Source organism: Equus quagga, chromosome 4 (genome assembly GCF_021613505.1).
Source record: "Equus quagga isolate Etosha38 chromosome 4, UCLA_HA_Equagga_1.0, whole genome shotgun sequence".
Taxonomy (NCBI): Eukaryota; Metazoa; Chordata; class Mammalia; order Perissodactyla; family Equidae; genus Equus; species Equus quagga.
The window spans coordinates 116,969,633-116,992,242 of record NC_060270.1 but is presented as its reverse complement, the minus strand read 5'-3'; the positions used below and the strand labels follow the sequence as shown (position 1 = coordinate 116,992,242).

Below are 22,610 nucleotides of genomic sequence, written 5' to 3'. Positions count from 1 at the left end.
CCTTTTTAAATAAGCTTGAAATGACCGGAAAAAAGTTTCTAGCAACCACATTATTTCCTAAAGAAATAACTATGAGGATAATTAAGTGGTGGTGGGGCAGGGAGGTGGGTGCCTAAGATAAAAGAAAAGTGTTAGCATTATTCTCTCTTTAACGGTATTAAAAAGTTCTGTTTCTTACCCTACTAACTACAAGTGAGAAGAAACAGATGGAACTCAAACCTTGTACCTGGTTTTCTAAAAACTCAACTTCCTCTGTCCATAATTGCTGTAACATATTTAGAAGGAAGCCATGATAGAATTAAAAATTTGCAGAAAATAAAAACATTCGTGTTTTATTTTTTCTACCAATCTGGAGATACCGGGGAACTAATAATAGGTAATTATGGGTAACTTTTAATCCATGAAAATCTAACAGTGTACCACAGGAGGCTGAAGGCATACTGCTATCACCTGTGTATTTTACAAACACTTAATGACACAGTGCAGGACAGACATGTGCATCCCTGCCCCACACTATGTCCGGATCGGAAGGAAGGAGAAAAGGAATCGAGTCACCTAGTAGTTAGGAAACAAAAGGATGCCTACTCCTGATAGGTAACTACTTTGCCACCTCATCACCTGTAAACTGCCTTAATCCCGAGGCTTCATGTGCTTAAGAAGTTGGGCATGCTGGTTCATCAGAGCAATTTTTAAAGCATTCATTCTTCTTTAGATCTCATTTTGGAAGCATTACAGCTAAACTTTTTAAAAACAATTTGCCATTTTCTCTAAGAGTGAAGGTTGCAACAAAGGTCTTAGAATTCAGTCGCAAACGTATGCTCTTACAATTATGTATTAAAGGTAAACGAAGCCATGTTTAACAGGATGATTCATGTAATGTACAGTTTAAAGGTACCAACTTCACAAAAGAAATTCAATTAAAACTTAGAGGATCTAATCCTGGTTTGATAAGCAGTATTTCTAGGCTGGGAAGCTTTTTGGGAAAAAAAAAAAACAAGAAACACTTTAATCTTAGCTCCAATGATATTTTTTCCATCTTTCCCCCAAAAGAACATTTCTAGAGCACAAAATAGATTCATAATTGTTTAATTAGATACATTTTATATATCCTGAACATAATGGCTCCCATAGAAATAAACTAATATTTTGTACACAAACTTTATTTACTGTGCCACACTCATAATATACTGACTCGAGCCCAGTGCAAACATTTATGATACTCCCTGGTGTGTGAGGAGCTCTGCTCCCAGAGACACTGTGTTATCTAGGATGACAGCAAGGGTAGACAAGATGGATAATTAAAATCCACGAGGTAATAACAAAAACGTACACTAGATGTTGATTACACACTCTTCTCCAGCCACAGCTGTAACCAGAACTAAGCAAGAGTTTGATCAGTTTCCTCCTTAACTCCACCCCCACTGCTCCTTGGGGCAGGACCTATTGATTGATTAGTGTAATCACTGAAAGGCATGGGGCCAGAACAATGAAGAGGAGTAAAAGGTTTGGAAAATTGACAACCTGGCATTCCTTGTGTTGAAATCCCTTGGTTTCCTGTACCCGGAAAAGACATTTGGTAGTTTTTATGTCACATATAATTGATATGTAACGTTAAAAGGTATCTCAAATGAGATTTATTTTTACAATTGCCTGGAAGCTATGGGGTATTTTAAAGTAACTCATGACAAATGACTTAATTAAAAAAAACAATAAAATGACAGCAAAATCTGAGAGTAAATTTTCACCCTGGGTGGCAGCATATAGAAGCAAAATAATTAGTTTCTGGTCAGCCTCTACATGTGCTGGTGTGTGCCATGGATCTGTTCAGTTCAGCTCCGTCCACAAGACCATCATCACTTATTACTGCTTTCCTTAGTGACCAGCTCAAAGAGATGTCAGAGCTTATGAATAAATCACGGGGGAGGCATGAAGCATGTTAAGTCCTCCTCCAGCCTAGATCATTTTAGAGAAGAACAAAGAAGAAAAGTGCCCCTGAAATAAAAAGGTTTACATAAAATTCTAAGAAATAAACCAGGTTTTATCAAGAATGATTTAATATGTATTCTACCCTTTTGCTGTTTAAACTAGTCCTGAAAGCCCCAACATTTTGCAGATGAAAATTCCAAATGGAATAAGTCTCACAATTCTATAACCACCATATCAATAAAAACAAAAAGGAATGAGGCATGAGGCCATCACACTGAGAGGAGTATTTGATGGGGAATTTGTGAATCAGGTATTTTAGGAGTATTTTCTAAAACTTAATTGATCACTTGAATTGGAAGTCTAATTAGGATATCCGAATGTCAAAGGAAGATTCTGAATCGGGGATGTTAAGAAAATACGGTGATTTTAATTAATTTGAGATTTTCTCCTATTGAAATCCTAATCAGAGTTTCAGGCTAGCTTTGACCATCATCACCTACCGGACCTGTGGCTGGAAACTTGTTATCTAGTAAAAGTCCTCTCTAATAGCTAGTCTTTTTCTCAATTGCAACCCCAAAAGTGAGGTACTGTAGTGCTCCCCCGATGGGTCCTGGGTCCTCTGCCAGCTGCCTGATTGACAGCATATGTGTCAGTTACCTGATGCCTCACCTTCCTTCTTCTCTACTTGTAGTATCTGTACTTTGCAGAACTCTTTTCTTATCTTGAAGCTAAATATTTTGAGACTGTTCAGGCAAGTGCCAATAAGTACAGACCAGAACCACTTTAAATAGTGTTTAAAGCTTGACCAACTGTGGGAGAACAGACTTCTCCGAGCAAGTCAATATAAGTCTAATTAAATTATAATTAAAATTAAAGGCATGTATTTCAGGATGTGGATAGAACAACGTCAAGATGAATGAGCCGATAACAAGGGAAAAAGTTTACTACCATGTGGCCAGCCACCTATGGATTTAAAATGGGAACTGAAGGCATTGAGAAGCCTAGGGCAGGGGTTGCTGAGGGAGGACCCTTAGATCTGATGATGGATTAAGGAATTTACTTGGGAATGAAATTTCTTTCTAAACAGTGCATACTGTACAGAGAATGTATGGACTCAGATGAACGAGGGACGAGTTTTAGGATAACTAAAATAGTGCTCCACCTAGTGGAGACTTTGGAGCTTTCCCTTAAGCTCTCAGCAGCCGTTTCTGATTGTGGACCAGCCATTACTAGGAATGCTTTGCTGAGGAGAAAGAACATTAAAATCAACACCTCATAACAAAATGTAGAATGTCAGTAACCTTGTTATCAGAATTTAAAGTAACACTTAAAATTTGATGGTAAGAATCTAAGAATAAAAACCTAACTAAGAATAAAATATATGTAATTTTAAAATTCTCTAGGAAAATCTCTCAAGAGATTTTTTAAAAAACATACAGGCATTTATATAGTCATCTACGTGCAGAAACTGAGGAATATTGATGCAGGTAAAAAGCCTCTGTATATTGGAGGAAGAAACAAATCTTGAAGTATGCAAAACACGTTTCTGCCCCTCCTTTTTTGTTGGGATGGATAAACTCCTTAGCTTAAATTTTATATCTCTGCCAATAGCAAGGTAAATGCTTAATATGTGGTCATGTATTACACAGAATCACTTGATGAAAATATAAAACATGATTTTGCATAGAACTGATTTAAACAACACAAATAAGCTACTAGCATTCTTGCTTCTGTTCCCAGTGGGGTTCCACTGGTGCCGATCGATGGGTTGGGCATAGGATGGAGGTGCGGGTTACATTGTGCTTCAGTCAAAAATAGTCAATTACAGTACTCCTAAGCCCACAGAGAAATTCCATATGCTTTTTATTTCGTTCCAAGGTTTTAACACTGATGCCAAGTGTTCAAATCAAATACAGATATTGCCAAATAATAGGGCACACTGTGAGGCTGGGTGGAAGAGGGATGGTTTATTATCTGGACGTAGGACAGGAACTGACGAGCAATATGAACACAGAGATCTACTTCAGCACACCTTTTCCTTCTTGCCCTTCAGTATCCAATACGGTAACCCATGTATCAAAGTAAAGCATGTGTTGTTTACTTTTTAAAATCCATTTAAGTTAGTCTCATAATTGTTCTGATCCCAGAAAGTGAATCATGCCATGATTCAAAAGACCTGTCCTTCACAAAAACCTATGAGCATACATTTAAAAAATGATTTATTGTACATCTTTGCATTTCTTAAGGCATGAATAATGGCGTACAGATGGAACAAGTTCTGAGAAGCATCACGGCTGTTTTGACAAGGCCAGCACAAGTCCACCACATCGAACGGACACTCAGTATGAGCTGACCGGCTGCCGTGGCCCAGGAGCTCTTAAGATGAGGGAGTGGCGCTTCCAGAAAAAGGACCAAAAGCGTGGTTTATATGTCGTGTTGCTTTAAACTCTCTGGATCAGCTTTAAGCACCAGTTACAGTTTGTTTTTCTTTACAAACTCTTCAGACTTTGGATTTTATATTCTGCTCCTTTTTTCCTTCTTTTCGAGGAGGGTGTGGATGTTTTTTAAGGAACATGGTTGCAGCAAAACAGAAAGGATCCAAGAGTGGTTAGGGGCCTTGTCTAATGCACTTCTGAAAGTCCATTATAAAGATGGATAGAAAAGCAAATGGTCGGTTCTCAGTCGACCCGGAAACCACGCGCAGCTCTAAGAAACATACTTGTGCATAGTTATTGATTCATTCAGAGCGTGATATGTTGGCTAGCTCAACATTCGCAGTTTACCAAAGAACAGGGCTGTCTACTTTGCTAAACCCAGGGTCCTTTCGCAGCTCCCAGTAGGTGTCGTTAGAAACCCAGGCTTCTCTTTGATTGGCATCACTCACTTTTCTGTGAAAATAGAAAAATCAGCATTAGACACAAATCACATCCAGGTGATCTGATGATTGGACCTTCTCCTGTAGACAGACGTGTACATATACACAAGACTTTGTCAGGCAGCTAGTGGACTATCTGCTTATTGATGACTTGTTGACTTTTCACTAGAAATGAATGCATTTTTGTTGTTAAACATTTGAAATAGAAGTGGATAGGGTCATGGGGACAGGGGCTGAGGGCAAGAATAAATCACTTCCAGGCAGAACTAGAAAGTGGAGTATGCAAAGACTGTAACTAGAGCCTCAGGCCCCACCCTCACAAGAACAGTCTCTGCCTCACTTGTGAGGAAAAGCATGCGACCTCAGTAGCTCTAAGAGCCGCTGCAGGGTCCACGTCCGAAGAGTGCACTTCCAACATCTACAGGGCAAGCCTGCATTTCCGCCCGCCCCCCGGCAGTCAGGAGGGAGCAATCAGAAAGCATATGAGGTTATTCTGAGCTGGTCTGTCCCGGCTCTGGAGGGTAACAGATGGATTTGGAAACTACAGATTAATCTGTGTGATGTATATCTAGTCCTGCAAATAATCCTGTAATAATCACCCATGATCACACCACAGAGGGGCCAAATGGAAATAAAATTAAATACTAATGAAGCCAGGATGACCTTGCGGGCAGTGGGGCCCATCTTGTCTCTGAGTAAGGGAGTGGGAACAAGTTCCTCCCCTTCTAAAGGGAGTAGCTATGGGATGAAGAGCATCTTGGGCAAGACCTTGACTCTTTTTTTGCTGCCATAAAAAGCAAAGAGCTGTTGAGGGGAATTTATTTTTATGGTTACAAAGTTTTCACAGGTGCAAAGTCTGAGTCAGTATTTTCACTGCCCAAACCAGTTACCAAAATCAGTTTAATTTTCCCACCTTTAATCTCTCTGGACCTAAACTATCCCTCATTTTCTTTTCACTTGGAGTTTCTCATTGCTTGCGGTGCCCACCTGCAAGACATGAACTTGTTGTGGGAATGAAGTGACTTACTTAAAAAATTTTGGTCTATGTTCCAGGTTGTTTTCCTCCATGTATCGTCTTCGAGATCTCTGGAGCTCCTCCACTCTTTGCTTCTCTGCTGCTGCAGCTTCCACATTTCCTTCTTCCAAAAATCTAAGCAGAAAGCAGTTAATATTTTAGTATATTATATTACCCTCTTTTCTGAGAAAAAAGGATCTCATTTGCATACAAGTACACTCTGGTTGCTGGGAACATAACACAGTGAACAGTAATGCTCTGATAATGGCCCCTTACCCCTGCCCCAGGCCACACCTCTGCCTGGCCATCAATGAACGTGCCTTCTGCGTATGTGAACTAAACTATTGCATAGAGCAATAGAAAGGCAGGAGTGAAAGGTGAGTGGCTTGGCTTTGAAGACTTTTCTGGGCTGTCTAAGGTTCTATGACTTGATGTTTTCAGGATGACTAGGGAGTCCAGGGTTTGAACAGCATGAAGTCCCATGTTGCGCCCATTTTCCCTCTTATCAAAAAGCCCTTGTTAAGGGTCACAGAATGGAGGAGGGTAACTGGCTGTTCTCCATCTACTTTTGGAACAGATTGGGAGGGAACGAGTTTTCCTGTTTTATTGGAGAGAGTAAAACTGATGAAAAAAAGAAAAGGTAACAGTTGAGGAAAATTATAAAAGCCCACAGAAAGGAAATGAATCGTAAGTGAAATTCAGAGAGGGAATACTGGAAAAGAATTGAGAAAGAAAAAGCAGACCTAATGGTGACTTGCAAACATTTAAATGTCAAAACGAGAGCAAAGAACGGGGATTCAATATGATACACATTGTACAGGAAGTTTACTGACGAATTTGAATGCCAAGCAGTGAGACTGCATATTCTAGAGAGAGAGGGGGGAATATGAGACAACTAAATAGTAGCACATTCAATGCTGGGACCATTTTGGCAGACGACAAACAAAGCCACAAATACACTGGAAACAGAAATGATCTTGGATGGAATTTGCATGGCATATCACATTTAATTCTGTAGGAATGGACAACATGAGTACAGAACCATATGAGAATAATAAAAAAATAAGGATCAGAGGTATTAAAGGTACTGTATTTTGAGTACGTCTCACACCCTGTGGGATTAAACCATATTGGGCAAACTCCAGACTTTAACTCAAAGCATTTCTAGGTGCCTCTGTAACTTATCTTCTTACTCTTCAGTGTAAAAGATATTCCATATTACAGAATACTAGAAGGAAAAGGGTAAAAACACTGGGTGAGGATTGACTCTGTATTTAGTGGAGAGAGAATTCATGGATTTGCAGCCCTTTGGTAAATTTGGGGGCGGCGTGGTGGGCAGAAACTTTTTGTTAAAAACATCGTGTCATCTGTGAGGAGCGGTTTATTGAGCTAATCTTTCGGTTATGATCCTCCTCTGAATACTGTTCGACCTAGGGTAGAAGACTCAATACTGCTGAGTGAATAAGGGAATGAATGAATGATTTAACGAATAAATAAATGATGGTAAAGAAAATAAGCCTTAACGACATCTGTAGGGCCATGTCATGATCTAGTGTCCATCTTAAATACCACTGCCATGCTCACCTCTGGTCTGGCCGAAACCGGGCGTCTGTCGGTGGAAGGAGATCTTTTAGTACAGGGTCTAACTCATTAAGCTCAATAGCAAACCTCGTGAAGCCATAGTAGAGCTCATAGTTGGTTGGCATGGAACCTAAAATGAGGCCAGTGAACGACTGTGAGAGGCAAAGAGGCTTATGGAACGTGCCGAAGCTGACTTAACCCAGATGCTTAATTAATACCCACACTAAGAGCAAATTTGTAGTCATAAACACTAGCTTATGAATTTTTTAAGTGAATTAAATTGGTTGTATTTTGCTACATGGGAAACTTTATGTTAATTATCATGAACGATAGATTCATATATTTAATAAAATCCAGCCTTTAAGACTATATATATATATATATACACACACACATATATATATATATATATATATATAAAATATATATAATGTACACATAGTGGCCTTCTGGCTAAACTACTCCATAATTTTTCTCTCAAATATCCAATTGGGTAACTAAATGCTAGAGTGATTAACTATGAGCATTAAGATTTCACTAGAAACACTTACAATTTACTTCCTTTTAGAAAAGAAAAAGATGCAGCTCTAAATAAACATTTATTGGCACTTTTTAACTAGACCTGAAGGCAGGATCTTTGTATGCTTTGCTCATTGATGTATTCCAAGCTCCTAGAGCAAAACCTGATGCAGTCAGTATTCAGTAAACAACTGCTGAATGAATGAACTGACCACTCTCTTAGCAGGAAATTTAAACACTCATTGAGGTCTCTTAGGAAACCAACAACTAATTTTAAAGTTAGGGCTTAACTGACAAAATTCCAGTGAAAATAGATGTCATGTGGAGCCTTGTGCTATTAGTACTTGATATTCAATTATATGTTAGTATATTACTAGAACTCTCTTGAAGTCTTTTATTAAAAGTCAACATATTGCAACTTTTTGCTGCTCAAATAAAAAGGTCACTTACTCTAGTAAGTTACTAGTAAGTTACTGAATTTGTGGATTATAGATGTTTGCAGGCTTTCGTTTGTTTTATTAAAACAGAGTAAATAACATGAGTAAGGATTTAAGTTTCTATATTTCAATTATCTAAACCCTTTAATAAATATTCCTAGCTTTTAAATGTAGGCATAACATTTAGAGTGATTTTACATGAAGCCCAGTCTCTGACCACAGGTCAGATTTGGTCTAAATTTTACTACTCCTTATTATCAAATATTGGGACTTATCTAATTTATATGTTAAGTATAAATGTAACTACAATTGCCTTAAGCATCTATGGTTTTGAAAACACTGTTTTCAAACATTGTTACAGAAAACATAAGGTGAACTGCATGGGATGATTGGACATCCCTGTCCTCTGTCACTCATGCTGCCCTCCTGAGGACAGACACTCCTGCCGCCTCACCTGGTCTCCAGATGCACTTTGCGGAGGGGGCCACGCCGCAGTAGAGCCCTTCATGCCACTTCCCAAACAGCCGGTGTACCACCTTCCCCTCCTGATCCATCACAACCCCCTGGACTTCATTCACATTCGAATTCCAGTAATTCACCTGGAAAAACCAAACCCCAATGGAAACACCCAATCTCCTTAATAACCCCAATTGCTGTAATTTCCATATGGAAAACTGTCTTAACTTTGAAGCTCCTCATTCAAACCATGTTCAGATATCTATCTTAAAATGTTTTATAAGGAAGGTTGGCTTTCTCAGTGTTAGTTGGCTAGAGCATGGCAGCAGAACACTGAGAAGGCTCAGCTTCTATCTAATAACCTAATATTAATTATAGGTAGGAATTTCTTCCTTACATCCTCCTCGAATTTTTCCTCTGTTCATGAATTTAAATGAATTTCAATTGGCAATGCTGTAGAAGTAGTTCGTGAAATAATTTCCACAGTATCTGTAAATTGCTAACTTTTATCATAAAGAGCCTGCTTTGGTCACCTCCCAAAACAGTGAGAAGTCTGTGGGAATTTACCCTTCTGGATCCCATGGCTCCTGTTCTAGATCAAGCCCCAAGTATGCAGGACCCTAGAATTCCCTGTCCAAGTGGCTCTAAGCTTACTCCATAGGCTGCACAGGCCTTTTCCTTGGATTCATCCACCCAAGGGCAGACCACCCACCAGTGTGTGAATCTTCAGGTCTGAGGGGTGGCCAAGGGCAGCTGTTTGAGGGGGGTGTGGACAGAGCGTGGATGTGCAGGCTGGACTGCCTACATATGTGTGTGTGAGACCCCTGGCAGTGCAGGACAAGGATAGAGCCAGAGGCGGGAAGATGGTGGGGAAGGGTGAGGGCCAGGACTGGGTCTCCTGCACTGCCAGATTGCCAGCACAGAGTTCTGAAGTATCTGACCTGGTCTTGCAGGTTTTTCTTTTTTTTTTTTTTTTAATAAAAGATATATTTGTCAAAGTGAAGGACAGAACATATTTTATTTGACAGTTTGTGGGCCTCATTTACATGTTTTAAATATTGACACCAATGGAATAGGAACTTGCATTTGTCCTCTTGCCCAGAGCTCTGCTAACATTAGGGGCAGGCCTAGATAGAAGTTTCTCAGAGCCTACAAAACTAAATGCACTCATTTACTGTCATCACCCATCAGAGCAAAGAGTGATCCTGGCTCGTCAGTTCTGAGCCACCTAATGAATCTATAAGGAAAGAAGGAAAAAAAGAAAAACATCTTGAGCCAAAATAAGGATATTCAAAACTAACATGACCTCCCAATGTGGCTTAAAAGGATTTAATTAAGAAGAGAAAACTTTGAGCTTTAAGACTCCAATATGTTACCCGTTTCTACCATATTAGAATGAGATCAGGAGTAGAAAAGATAAAGGGGGTATGGAGTTTCTGCACCATGATGAACTCTGCAGGACATTGAAACAAACATGGAGAGAGACTGTGCGTTCCACTTTAGACCAGAGAGACTGAGGGAAAATGGTGTTCTTTCTGTAGGCATTCCTATCCCAGACATCTTTTCTTGTTAATAAAGGTAATGCTTTTTCTTGAACTTATTTGGATTATAATAGTGGCAGAGTTGGATAAGCTTATAGTGACTGGAAGCTATCATCTACATACACCCTCAGAAAATGACAACTGCATTATAATTAGGTCCCTAAAATAAGATCACTTGAATATGCTGTAATCAAGCAGGAACAGAAATAGAAATATAAACCAGGAGACTTGCTATAGGCAAGAAGTGTTTTCTGGAATTTTACTTAATGAACTACTGAATGGCTGCTTAAAAAGAAAATTCTTTAAAAAGATTTTTTTTTTTCTGTTTTGAGATGGTGCCTTTTTTGTCCCCCACACATTCAGAAGTCTGCATGCCTTGAGGAACTCCATCAGTGGGTTCTGCTTTCTTATCTAAAATGTCCTTAAGGATCACGATACAGGACAGACTCGCTTGTGCTGTTTAAGGTAACTGTTTTATTTCTTCCTTAGGAAGTATATTACACTATTTTTTCCTTACTGTTGTAAGATATTATTTACCTTGACAAATGTGAGTTTGCAAATGCAAACACTGCTTTTGGTATTTCTAATGGTTACTTCTCCATAATGCTCTATCCATCTCCTCCCGCTGAGAATGTTGTGTATGCACGTGGTGACTTTGTTCCACACATAGCAATCTCCATACCTAGTGAAGAATACAACACGGATTAATGTCAGTGAAGGTCACATATATACATTACTGTTTCTAACGAGAATATTCTTTGGTGAAAGCTTCCTTTTCTCTCAGTTTCCTCTCATTTCTTTGTTGAAAGTTTCCATGTGGTCAAGGATGTTTATGACATGACTCATTCATTTAAGGAGCATTTCAGTGCTTTCTATGGGCCAGATGGTAAAGCTACCAAGTTGAGTAGGGCCTGCTCTCCTGGAGCCAACAGTATGGTAGGGGTAGATGAACATGTCAACAAATACTCATGAGGAAGCGTCATGAGAACACAGAAGGGGGAGTCCTTAAGCCTTAGATCTGCCTTGAATGCGGGGTGAAGGCTTGCCAGAGGAGGCTGGGTTTGGTCTAAGCTTGGAGGATGGATAGGAGGGCACTACAGGTTGGGGAAAAGCATCAGAAGCCAGAAGAGCATGACGCACCTGGGGACCCCTGAGTGGTGTGCTACAGGTGAGTGGGTGTGGTGAGAAGCAAGGCTGGAAAGGTTTGATGCGGCAGAGCAGGCAAGGCCTTCAATGACATACCAGTGAGTCTGGATTGACCCTGCAGGCAACAGGCCATGGTGGGAGGATTCGAGGGAGGAGAGAGGAATGGTAGGGCATGCATTTATGCAAGATTACTCTGAGAACATTGTTTCATACTTCGAGGTAAGACCAAAGGTGTGAATAATTCTTTGGGAAAAGATTGATGAGAATAATTAAGACAGCACATATCTAATGCAAATTCTGGGGAGTAACGTTACAGAATTTCTGCCAAGGAACGAGATGACATAGCTTCAGATCACATGTACACGTTGTGTATATTTTAAAATAAAATGTTATTTCAAGATAAAATAAAATGATTCTAAGTTTCTAAAAAGTTTATGAGTTGGTATGATGTAGGCACTGTATATGACTGGGAACATTCTTTCTTTCTCACAAATTTGCAAATAGTGAAAGTTTATTTTGTGGTCCTGGGAATTCCCCTCCTCCCTCTCTCCACCTTTCTCCATATCCAATCTACCAGAAAATTCTCTCATTCAAATAGACAAAAACCAAACCAAACCAAATGAACCAAATGAAGACAGAAACAAAACCAATCAAGCCTTTGGCCTCAATGAAAACTTCAATTAATTTAACAAGATTTATAGACTATATCCTTTGGAAAACAACCATATAAGGATTCCATCACTCTTCCTTAATGAAATGACTTAGAAATGAAAAATAGTCCCTGAATCTAAGATTAACTCAAAAATGATATTATAAATTGTATAGAAAAGAAATGGCTAAAAAAAAGAAACTTCTATATAAAATGCAAACTAACAAGGTGACTGGGACAGGTAGTGACCTGGTGTTGACTGATCAAGGGAGGATGTGCAGAGACAAATAGGAAGCTTTGATACATAGGCTAAAGTTCTCATTTGCTTTTGTGGGATTCCATTCTCAAAACTTCGGCAAAGTTAACAGAAGATTTTGCCATACAGGGAAATGGATCCTTGGCACTTCTAGAGTTTCACATACCCGTTTCTGATTTAGGAAAGCAGATAGGAGACCAAAAGGAAGATGAGAGCAACCTACTTTGGAAGCATGACATTCAGTGTTCCAACAGGCAGGATTTCCATCGACTTCCCCCAGAACTTGTTTTTCCATCTGATATCTAAATAACATAAGCAGAGGACAAGAAATATATACTCCATATCTAATCATTTATTCTATAAAAACTAACTTTTGGGGGCCCGCCTGGTGGTGTAGTGGTTAAGTTTGCACACTCCACTTTGGTGGTCTGGGGTTCACAGGTTTGGATCCCGGGCGCAGACCTAGCACTACTTGTCAAGCCATGTATATGCTTGTGGTGGCATATACATACGCTGTGGTGGCATCCCACATAAAGTAGAGGAGGATTGGCACGGATGTTAGCTCAGGACCAGCCTTCCTCAAGCAAAAAGAGGAAGATGGGCAACAGATGTTAGCTCAGGGCCAATCTTACAAAAAAACACAAAAAACAAACAAACAAAAAACCCCACTAACTTTGTATCACACTTTGCATTTTACAAAGAACCTTTGTAATCACAATTGACTCTATACTGTTGATTTAACATAAGTGCCTAAGGACAGCCAAAGGTGAAAAGATTAACTGTGAACCAAAAACATCTACTATCTATGTTTCTCCATAATACATGCTCCATGTTTGTTTTCAACTAATAAAACTGGGAAAAGCCTGGAATAATATGTGTGTGTATTAACATACACATATACTCTACTATGCTTTAATGTCTAGATAAATGTTGTTATAAATTTTAACTAAATGGTGGAAATAGTTAACATATATATAAAAAATGAGGTATATAGTAAAAATAATTTCAGTATGGCAATATCACTGATTTATATATACATTTATTTTAAGAGTTATATGTATGATTTGGGAGAAGAGTACAAAAATAAAATTTCTAAATACAGATTGGTAAGATTTATGAGAAAGTTGGATTAACTTTAACATGTTCCTACATTGTTAAGATATGGCCCAGGGCCCAGCATTTTATCTCACATGATGGCTTCACGTTTTACTTGTGGAAACTCAGGCTTACCTGTGAATTCATAATAACCACCTGGTCCCACTTCGATGATCTAAGGGAGCTTAGTGCTGTCTCCACAAAATTTCTGACTCTTTGTTATGAGCAAGAAATATTTATTTTCTTATTTTGCAATACAGTACAGTTGCAATGTTCCATCATTTCGTGTGTTTTCAGATTGAGGAAGTGCATATGAAAAGAGTCATTCTGTGCACAATGAAGCACCCTTCCAAACATGAAGGAACTATTTATACTTAATGGTCAAATTTACATATATATATATATATTTTCTTTTTCTTTTTCTTTCTAAAGGGGTTTTGAAATGTTTTATTTTAGGTGAGTTTGTAACACATTCTGATGGAACAATGGGCACAGATTAGAGACTTCAATCCAAACTACTAAACCTCAATGAGTTAAAGACCAGAAATCACTGCAATGTTTATATATCTAAATAGACTGTGACCACAGACGATGCACTGTGGAGACTTCCTTGAGGATTAAGATCTCTTTGCACACCCTCACAAAGCAAGAAGGCAGCAGATATAACCTTTTGTATGTTAGAGATGCAGACAATGAGGCACAATGAGGTAAAGTGATAGCCCAGAGCTGACACAGTCAGCAAGGACCTCTGCGGTCCCACAGGGCTTTGCTTCCTAGATAAACAATCTCATCTCCTAGATGACATGGTTTCATATTTAAACCAAGAAATCTAATTTCTCAAACTGAACTCTGCACCAATTACCAACATTCTCTGAGTTGCAAAGTTAGAAATCTAAACTGAGTACAATGTACCTCTGGAAACTAGAAATTGTTTTATAGTTGTATCTAGACTATATAGTCATCAATTGGATTTTTAAGTTGTAACTGAGATACAAACCTTGCCAAAACACAAAATTCTTGGATTCACAGTGACAAGCAGAAATGGGTGGATGATGGCTAACCTGGTAATCAAAAACAAAAAAAGAAGGCAATGACATCAGTGTTAAAATTTCCATAAACAATAATTTTTTTTACAACATATATTCGCTACTTCCAAAGAAAAACTACTCAACTCATCTATCTCTATTAGTGAATTATTCTCAAAATGTATAAGCAAATTACTGAATCTTTAACTTTTAAGACTTCATGCTTAAACACAGAGAACTTATATGCATCTTAGAGTGGGGAATTATATAGATAAACTAAGTGAGTTTTCTGTTAACTGGCATCATAACTCGCCCTAAACAGAAGTCTATCAAAAAGCTATTTGCCTCATCAGACTGCCTTCCTACTTATGTAGAGACCTCACTGAGTCAGGTGGGACGTACCTGTTCTGAGAAGAAGCGGAACCCTTTGTCCTCTCTAATGCATTCATAAGTCTCCCCAAGGACAGGGTTGAATGGCTTACTTCCTGCTCTGAAATAGGTGGAGCAATATCCTGAAACTGCAAATGCAGCAATAAGAACCTGTTAAAACATTTAAGAAAGGAAAATAATATAGGAGAGACTATTTCCAGGTCTGTTTGTCCCTTATTCCTCTAGATTTTACACATCCCCATCAGCAGGTGCTGATTTGATGGCATCTGCATTTTCTATTATTTGCACTTGCTCTTCATAAACTTACAGGGGAAAAAATAAATGAAAATGAAGTTAAACTCTTTACATGGGAACAAGCAGGCAATTAGGCCAAGTATTCTTCACTCATCTGTCCATTCAATTTCCTGAGTGTCACAGAGTTCTTTTTTTTTTTTTTTTTTTGGTGTGGAAGATTGTCCCTGAGCTAACATCTGTGCCAGTCTTCACCTATATTCTAAGTGGGACACTGCCACAGCATAGCCTGATGAGTGGTGTGTAGGTCTGCACCCAGGATCTGAGCCTGTGAATCCCGGGCCGCTAAAGTGGAGTGTGTGAATTTAACCACTATGCCACCAGGCCAGCCCCCAGAGTTCAATTTTTGAAAACCAGTTTCCAGTTTAAGCCATTTGCAAAATCTTAACACCATGTGCAGAAGGATGGTGGCCACTGGTGCTTCTCAGAGGGCAGGTCAAGTTTTCCACAGTCATGTGGCAGAGAGGCCAGGGCAAAACACAAACAGGAGGTTACTTTCTCAGATCCAAGTTCCTGAACAAATGGGCTCTCTTGGCATTCAGGAAAAGCTGAGAAAGCAAGGCCAGACATGCCTTAAACCTGTAAGGACTGTGACATCTTTCCATCCTAACTTCAGAAACACTCTAAACCAAGCATAAGCCACAATGTGTGTATTTTCCAGTAGAATTTATGCAAATAGACCGATTCCTCTCTTACCTATGCAGAGAGAATGTTATGCAAAGACCAAATATGCTACCATAATGAATTCTGCCTTAGCCCAGGTCTAGGGCTGACAAATCCAGGAAAAGCACTGCTCTGTTATTTATTACCATGCGCTCATAGGGGTCGTCGGTTTCTGAAGCCTTGTCCAGAAGCTCACTGTATTCAATCTCCTCGCAGAGATGCTGCAGAGTGTTCAGTGGCTCGTTTAGCTCCACAGGCATAGAGACTTTAGATAGATCTTTACCAATGTTGTTCCTCAAGATATTCCAGAGGTTAATGTTACTGGTGTCCGGACAGGGAGCTGGCAGGCATGTCCGACGTCCGTTTCGGAAGGCCCCTCCCGTAAGCTCCCCATTCAAGACTGAAAGCAGGAGAAAGATGAGATCACAATAAAAGATACTTTGCTTTTCTGATTTCATAAATCCCGGGATGGAAATAACTTTCCAATAATTCCGACTGTGATACATTTCTCAAGCCTTCATCATACGCTCTCAAGAATTATTTCCATACAAGGTTGCTAATAAATGAACAAAACACGAGTGTACAGTTTTTAAACAAGGTGTTAAATATACTCAAATATAGTTCAAGAAAAAACAAGTCAAATTTTAAAAAATTAAACATATTTAATAAGAAAGACTCAAACTTTTGGTTTGAGCAAGAAGTAAAACTTTTTCACTTAACCATCTACCTAACAGATTTTTCAACCATTACCTCAACAGACTATACAAATACAAAATCTATTGAACAATCAGCTGTAAAAGGAACAATGAGTGGGGGGGAAATGATCGTTCATTGAATCACCAGCCTTGTGATTCGGCATGTAGATAGAACCACCTGGAAGCTCAAAGGATGCATACTTTGCCGAGAAATGTTGTCTGCGACACTGGTGTTGTCTTCAGATATATTATCACTCACATCGCTGATGTAAGACTCATCATCTGAAGCCTAAGACAGGAAAGAACATAGAAAGGATCGGAATTCTTGTTCAGTCTTAACTTCAGAAAATCAGAGGATTAAAAATAACAAGATATTGCCCAATGAGAAGCAGAGGTCATGGTGGGAAATGTATTTGGCCTATGTCCAATGAACACCTGAGGGTCTTCCATGAGCCAGAATACAGGGTTGCTTGAAAGCAGCTCTTCTCTTTAAATAGCTCCCTGTCTTAGTTGGGCTGGGAGGCTGGGGGAGGCTTGTACATATCTAGAAATATTTCACTACAACACAGTAAGAACATGCAAAAAAGGAGGCCCTATGACTCTCCCTAGAGAGTCAAGAGAGGCTGCCCAGAGGAAGTAATGTTTGAAGTGGGGATTGGAGAAGTTGTTAAAAGGGGGGAGAAGCAGAGGAAGAAGAGAGTGTGCAAAGGCAAGGACCAAGAGAGAAACATTCATTCCTGGAAAAGTAAGAAGTCGAGTGGCTGTGGCAGAGGGTAGGGTTAACAAGAAGAGGGTCTGACTGTGAAGGGCTTTTCACGTCAGCGTAAAGGGTTCACGTATAATACTGTGAGTTATTAAATGCAAGGGAATGATAGAGTCATCTTTAGTTTTCAGGAAGACACTTGACAGCTTTCCCTAAGGAGGCCAGATAATAAGACACTGCATAGATGCGGGTAAGAAATACTGACAGCTTAGATTAAGATGGCCACAGTGAGGACCCAGAGGTAAGGCTACTTTGAGATTCACAACTGAAGTGTAACGGATAAAATCTGGCAGATTACTTGGGTGAGTGGGATGATGATTTGGGGATAGAGAGAAATCAAGAATTAAGCCACTCTCTACATAAGAAAAACATGGAACTAAAAGGAAACTAAAATTTGTGTGAGAATAAAATTAAGAGGCAACATATGTACTTAGAAATGGAGCAGATAAGAAAACAAAGGAGCATGGTAGAGCCATTCAGAGAAAGGGGAGAAACGAATGTCTCTGCAGGCAAGAAAGCTGTTGATACTCATTTACTTTCTTCAAAACGGAACTAGCGCTATATTTTTTTCTGAACATAAAAACAAAACATTCTTATCGTAGCAAATTAGAAATTAGATGAGGGTAAACAGATGATATAAAAATCATCCATAATCCCATCATCTAAAGAAGATCACTTTTAACATTCGGTGCATGTTACTCCCAGTTTCAAAACATCTATACAAAAACATTGATACATCTGTCTTTAGATATTGAAAAAGGGGATGAGTTTACATATTTTTTTTATAGTGTTCTGAATATATTTCCATTCTAATAAATATAGCTCTTCATCTTTATTTGGGATGGCAACATACTTCATTAGACAGTTAGAACCAAGGAATTTAACCAGCATTTAAGTGGTTTCGGACTTTTTATTATAATAGATAATACTTGGATGAACATCTTTGTAAACATATTTCTGTGAATCTGTCTGGAAATTTCATTAAGATTTATTCCTAGAAGTGAAACTGCTCAGTCACATGGGTGACTTTTGGCTTTAGTCCCATCTTGGCAAGTTGTTCTCTTGAAAGACTGCATTAATTTGTTCTCAGCAGCAGTAAATGAAAGCATCCATCTCTCCACACCCACTTATACACTAAATACTATCAATGCTTTTTGATATCTATCTACCTAACATACATAAAAGACCTGTTTTTAAAGTCTGAATTTCAAATTTTGTGAATTTTTTTATCTTTCACACATTTTTCAGTTCATCATAGAGGTTACATTTTTTCTCAGTTTGCAATTTATTTTTTAACATTGTTTATGTGATTTTTTGAGGCCATGTTAAAGTCTTAAATTTGTATGTAACAAAAACAATCAGTCTTTGCCTTTAAGTTTTCTGTATTTATGGTTGATGGTTTTAAAATTAGAGTTGACAGGCGCCAGCCCAGTGGCGCAGCGGTTAAGTTCACATGCTCCACTTCTCAGCGGCCCGGGGTTTGCCAGTTCGGATCCCAGGTGTGGACATGGCACCACTTGGCACTCCATGCTGTGGTAGGCGTCCCACATATAAAGTGGAGGAAGATGGGCACCGATGTTAGCTCAGCGCCAGGCTTCCTCAGCAAAAAGAGGAGGATTGGCAGTAGTTAGCTCAGGGCTAATCTTCCTCAAAAATAAATAAATAAAATTAGAGTTGACGAAAGCTCACATATCTAGGGAGAATAGAGCACTGCAGAGAATGACTGTGGGCATAAATAAGCAATGGTAGTTTTGCTTCTGCACACTCAGCAAGTCTATAAGATGGTAAATTGAGAATCAAGTCTTTTTCTTATTCATATTTTCCCACTGCCACTGGCTTCCGGTTCCCATCGACCGCAACAAACCTGCTGGTTAAACCATCAGACTCATGAAACCCACCTTCTTGAGCTTGAAAGAAAAAAAGTAAATCAAACTATTTCATGTGATTTCTCTGAGAAAAGCTAATCACACCCAATTAAGTTAGAGGAGATGTATGCCTGCTCAAACCAAATTCATGTTGCATGCATGTATATTGTTTGAATGTTTGCTGAGAAAGAGTCATGTTTATTCTACAAAAAGCTATCAACAGTCTACTCCTCTTCAGCTTCTAATCTCTTCCAAACTAATACATGATAGAAATAGTCCAAAATCCATGCACATGTAGAATGGTCCATGTAGAACATAAAAGAATTCTAGTGGCCAATGACAGTGGCCCCTGAGTAAGATCTAGATTATACGTGTGGCCAGTAGCTAAGGCTGGGCAGTCTGGCTGTGGTCTACTCCTGTTATCCTGTATATAAAGTTAAGGCTCTCCAGTATTATAATAGAATAGTTAATATATATTTGTTTTCTCCTCCATGGTCAAGAATTCCCGTGGCCAAATATTTTTATTTAAGGGCTCACGGATTCAAAAGAGTTCAGGAATTTTTTTTTTTTAAATGCAACCAGGCATGTAGCCTTGCAGAAACAAGTTTAAAAGCAGAGGCAAGGACATAGATCATTCTGGAAGCAAGAAGAGCATTTTTTTTAACTTTTAAAAAAAATTTTTTTTGTTTTCTTATCCTATTTAAAGATTTTATTTTTCCTTTTTCTCCCCAAAGCCCCCCAGTACATAGTTGTATATTCTTCGTTGTGGGTCCTTCTAGTTGTGGCATGTGGGATGCTGCCTCAGCGTGGTTTGATGAGCGGTGCCATGTCCGCGCCCAGGATTCAAACCAACGAAACACTGGGCCGCCTGCAGTGGAGCGTGCAAACTTAACCACTCAGCCACGGGGCTGGCTCATGAGAAGAAGAGCATTTTTTAAAGGGACCAAGCATTCATTAAGTTAGGTACCTTGGTAGATGTCACATAAAGAGGATTTTTCTCTCAGTCATGGAAAATGTTAATGTAAGACAGTGAATGCCCAGATGTTTCTCAGATTAATCATGTGTTAAGGTGCTATGAGCATTCCTTCCTTCATTCAGTTAGCAAACATTTATTGAGTACCTGCTCTGGGCTCACCAGAACTGTTCTGGTGCTGGGGACTTAGTGGTGAAATCTCTCCCCTCATGGAAGTTACATTCTAGTACGGGAGACACACAACAGACGAGTGAAATATATGGAATGTATATTTTGTTAGATAATGCTAAGTATTAAGGAAAAAAAATAAAAAGGGAAGAGGAATATGGAAGGTGAGGGGAGAGGAGGAAATGGTAGCTCTAAATTGTAGACAGGCAGCCAGGGTAGGCATCTGCGAAGGTGACTTTTGAGTACACTGAGGCAAGAGAGGGATTTGAACGTGCAGCTCTCTGGAAGTGTTCCAGCCAGGGTGGATGGCAAGTGGAGATGCCCAGTCACCTTTGGCAGCTGTAGTGCAGAATATGCAGCTTGAGCCGCCCCTGCAGCTGCTGCTAGGACTCACATATGTACAGTCAACTAACCAGGTGGGTTTGCCGAGTCTGCTGGGGTGAAGACTTGAGGAGCCTTCTGGGGGCCCTCATGACAAAGGAACTTAAGAGACTCGGGCAGCTGAGGCTGATGCAGTAACAGTCTCAGCTGAAGGAGAGGAATGACTGAGAACATCGTGGGGTCTGCCATGGTCTAGCTTCTTGAAATACTTAAGACTGAGTGTTGTGATAAAGGGAGAAGATTTAGGTAAAAATAGTCATTTTATGAAGACCTGTAAGATAGAGGGCACATGGAAAAGGTATGAAGTTCAGTTCTTTCCAATGTGGGTTGTAGGAGAGAGTCACTTTCCTGGCTTCAGCATGGGACATGGGGTGTCTTTAGCAAATTGACTACTCCAGGAATCACTCCCCTGGCCCCTGGAAGACTCCAGAAGAACAGAGGTTGCAGGAAGCTACAGCTGAGGGCAGAGATCTGATTATAACGGTCTTTGTATGATAGCTAAGGAGTTTAGATAGTTATCCTAAGGACACTGGGGAATAGGGACATAATCAGATTTGCATTTCAGAAAGATTAATCAGGCTCCCCAGTGGAAAATGGATTAGAGGGGGCAAGAAGGCAGGAAAACCGGTTATGGGTTTGACAGGGTGACCTAGGTGGGGAGATGACGGAGGACTGAACTGGATGGCAGCAGGGAAGCTGTGGGAAAATATATGGATCTGAGAGTATTTAGGTGATAGAAGTTACAGAACCCAATGAGAAAATCAGTGTGGGTGGTGGGTGGTAGTAAGGCAGGAGTGAAGGGAAACACTCGGGTATTTGATGTGAATACTTGGGTACAAGAGCACCTGGATAAGCAATATAAGTACGTGTAGGTTTGTGTTTCTTCCTTAGGGGTGTGTGTGTGTGTGTATAGAAGGGGTTTGTTGATTCCTTCATTTTGGACGTGCTGAATTAGAGGTTCTGTGGAGCACCCAGGTGGCAATGTCTCACAGGCAGCTGGTTATGCGGATCCTGACCTGACTCACTCTCTCTTCAGATCTGTTCTCTCTCAGCTTTAAACTTGAATGTCCAAAATGCTGGTCAAATAACCCCACTGAGAGGTCTGATAAACTCACGATGCCTCAAAGAGAATGTAACACCTCCATGTACCCCTGCCCTCTACTTTCTTGTCCCTCCACTAGGTTCACTCTTCCCCAGGGGGTGGCACCATCTTGCTTGGACTTGTGCAATAATCTGCTTCACGTTCTCTTCATTCCTGTATTGTCAGTGTCTGGTGCAAGTGGCATCTGGGTACCCAGTTGGGTGTGCCCCCCAATAAACTTGGAAATAAGGAAATTAGGTTGCTCTCAGAGAGATAGGCTATAAAGTTATCAGATGATGGGCACAGCCCAGATAATGTAGAGTCAAGTTTGATAGGAAACTGATCGAAGAAGGACAAAGGACTGGTCAGCAATGGGAGCTCAGAAAAGGGACAATCAGAAAAGAAAATGCTGGCAGCATGTCTCCAGCATGGTGGTCCCTGCGGGTGCAGAGACTGGCTCACAGACACAAATACCCCATCCGTGTGTCAGAGTATCCCTATGATGGAGACGAAAGCTGGGAGCTATTACACCCTGGCCCCTTCTCCCTTAAGTTAACTCAACTCACGTCTCCTGCTCCCATTCCTTCCTTGCTCACCAAACAACCTCCTCACTAGAATTAAGCTTCCCATGCAGATTTGCCTACAGAGAAAGAGATGCTAATCAGCGAGCATAATTATTTTGTCCATCTGATAGCACCAATTATCACTATGAATAATTAAACCAGTACTCTGGCTTATGAATGGGAATCTGTGAATCTGCTAATGCATGACTTGGGATCTGAGAGGCAGGTGCATGGCTTGGTGTGATAACAAATTCAG

The 22,610-nt window shown here is 39.8% G+C and overlaps 1 protein-coding gene across 13 annotated transcripts in view; it reads right to left on the bottom strand.

Annotated features, from left to right (window-relative positions):
- Positions 1-3,772: 3,772 nt before the first annotated feature.
- Positions 3,773-22,610, bottom strand: part of OSBPL6 (oxysterol binding protein like 6) — a 102,265-nt gene continuing 83,427 nt past the window's right edge. For all 13 annotated transcript variants that reach the window (XM_046659241.1, XM_046659244.1, XM_046659243.1 and 10 more), the window contains 10 exons: positions 16,762-16,849; positions 16,012-16,265; positions 14,924-15,061; positions 14,494-14,557; positions 12,625-12,703; positions 10,888-11,032; positions 8,808-8,952; positions 7,401-7,527; positions 5,829-5,951; positions 3,773-4,814 (listed from right to left, as the gene is read on the bottom strand). In XM_046659241.1, the coding sequence (XP_046515197.1) occupies positions 4,706-4,814; positions 5,829-5,951; positions 7,401-7,527; positions 8,808-8,952; positions 10,888-11,032; positions 12,625-12,703; positions 14,494-14,557; positions 14,924-15,061; positions 16,012-16,265; positions 16,762-16,849 (1,272 nt within the window). In that variant the 3' untranslated portion in view covers positions 3,773-4,705. The remainder of the gene's footprint in view (positions 4,815-5,828; positions 5,952-7,400; positions 7,528-8,807; positions 8,953-10,887; positions 11,033-12,624; positions 12,704-14,493; positions 14,558-14,923; positions 15,062-16,011; positions 16,266-16,761; positions 16,850-22,610) is intronic.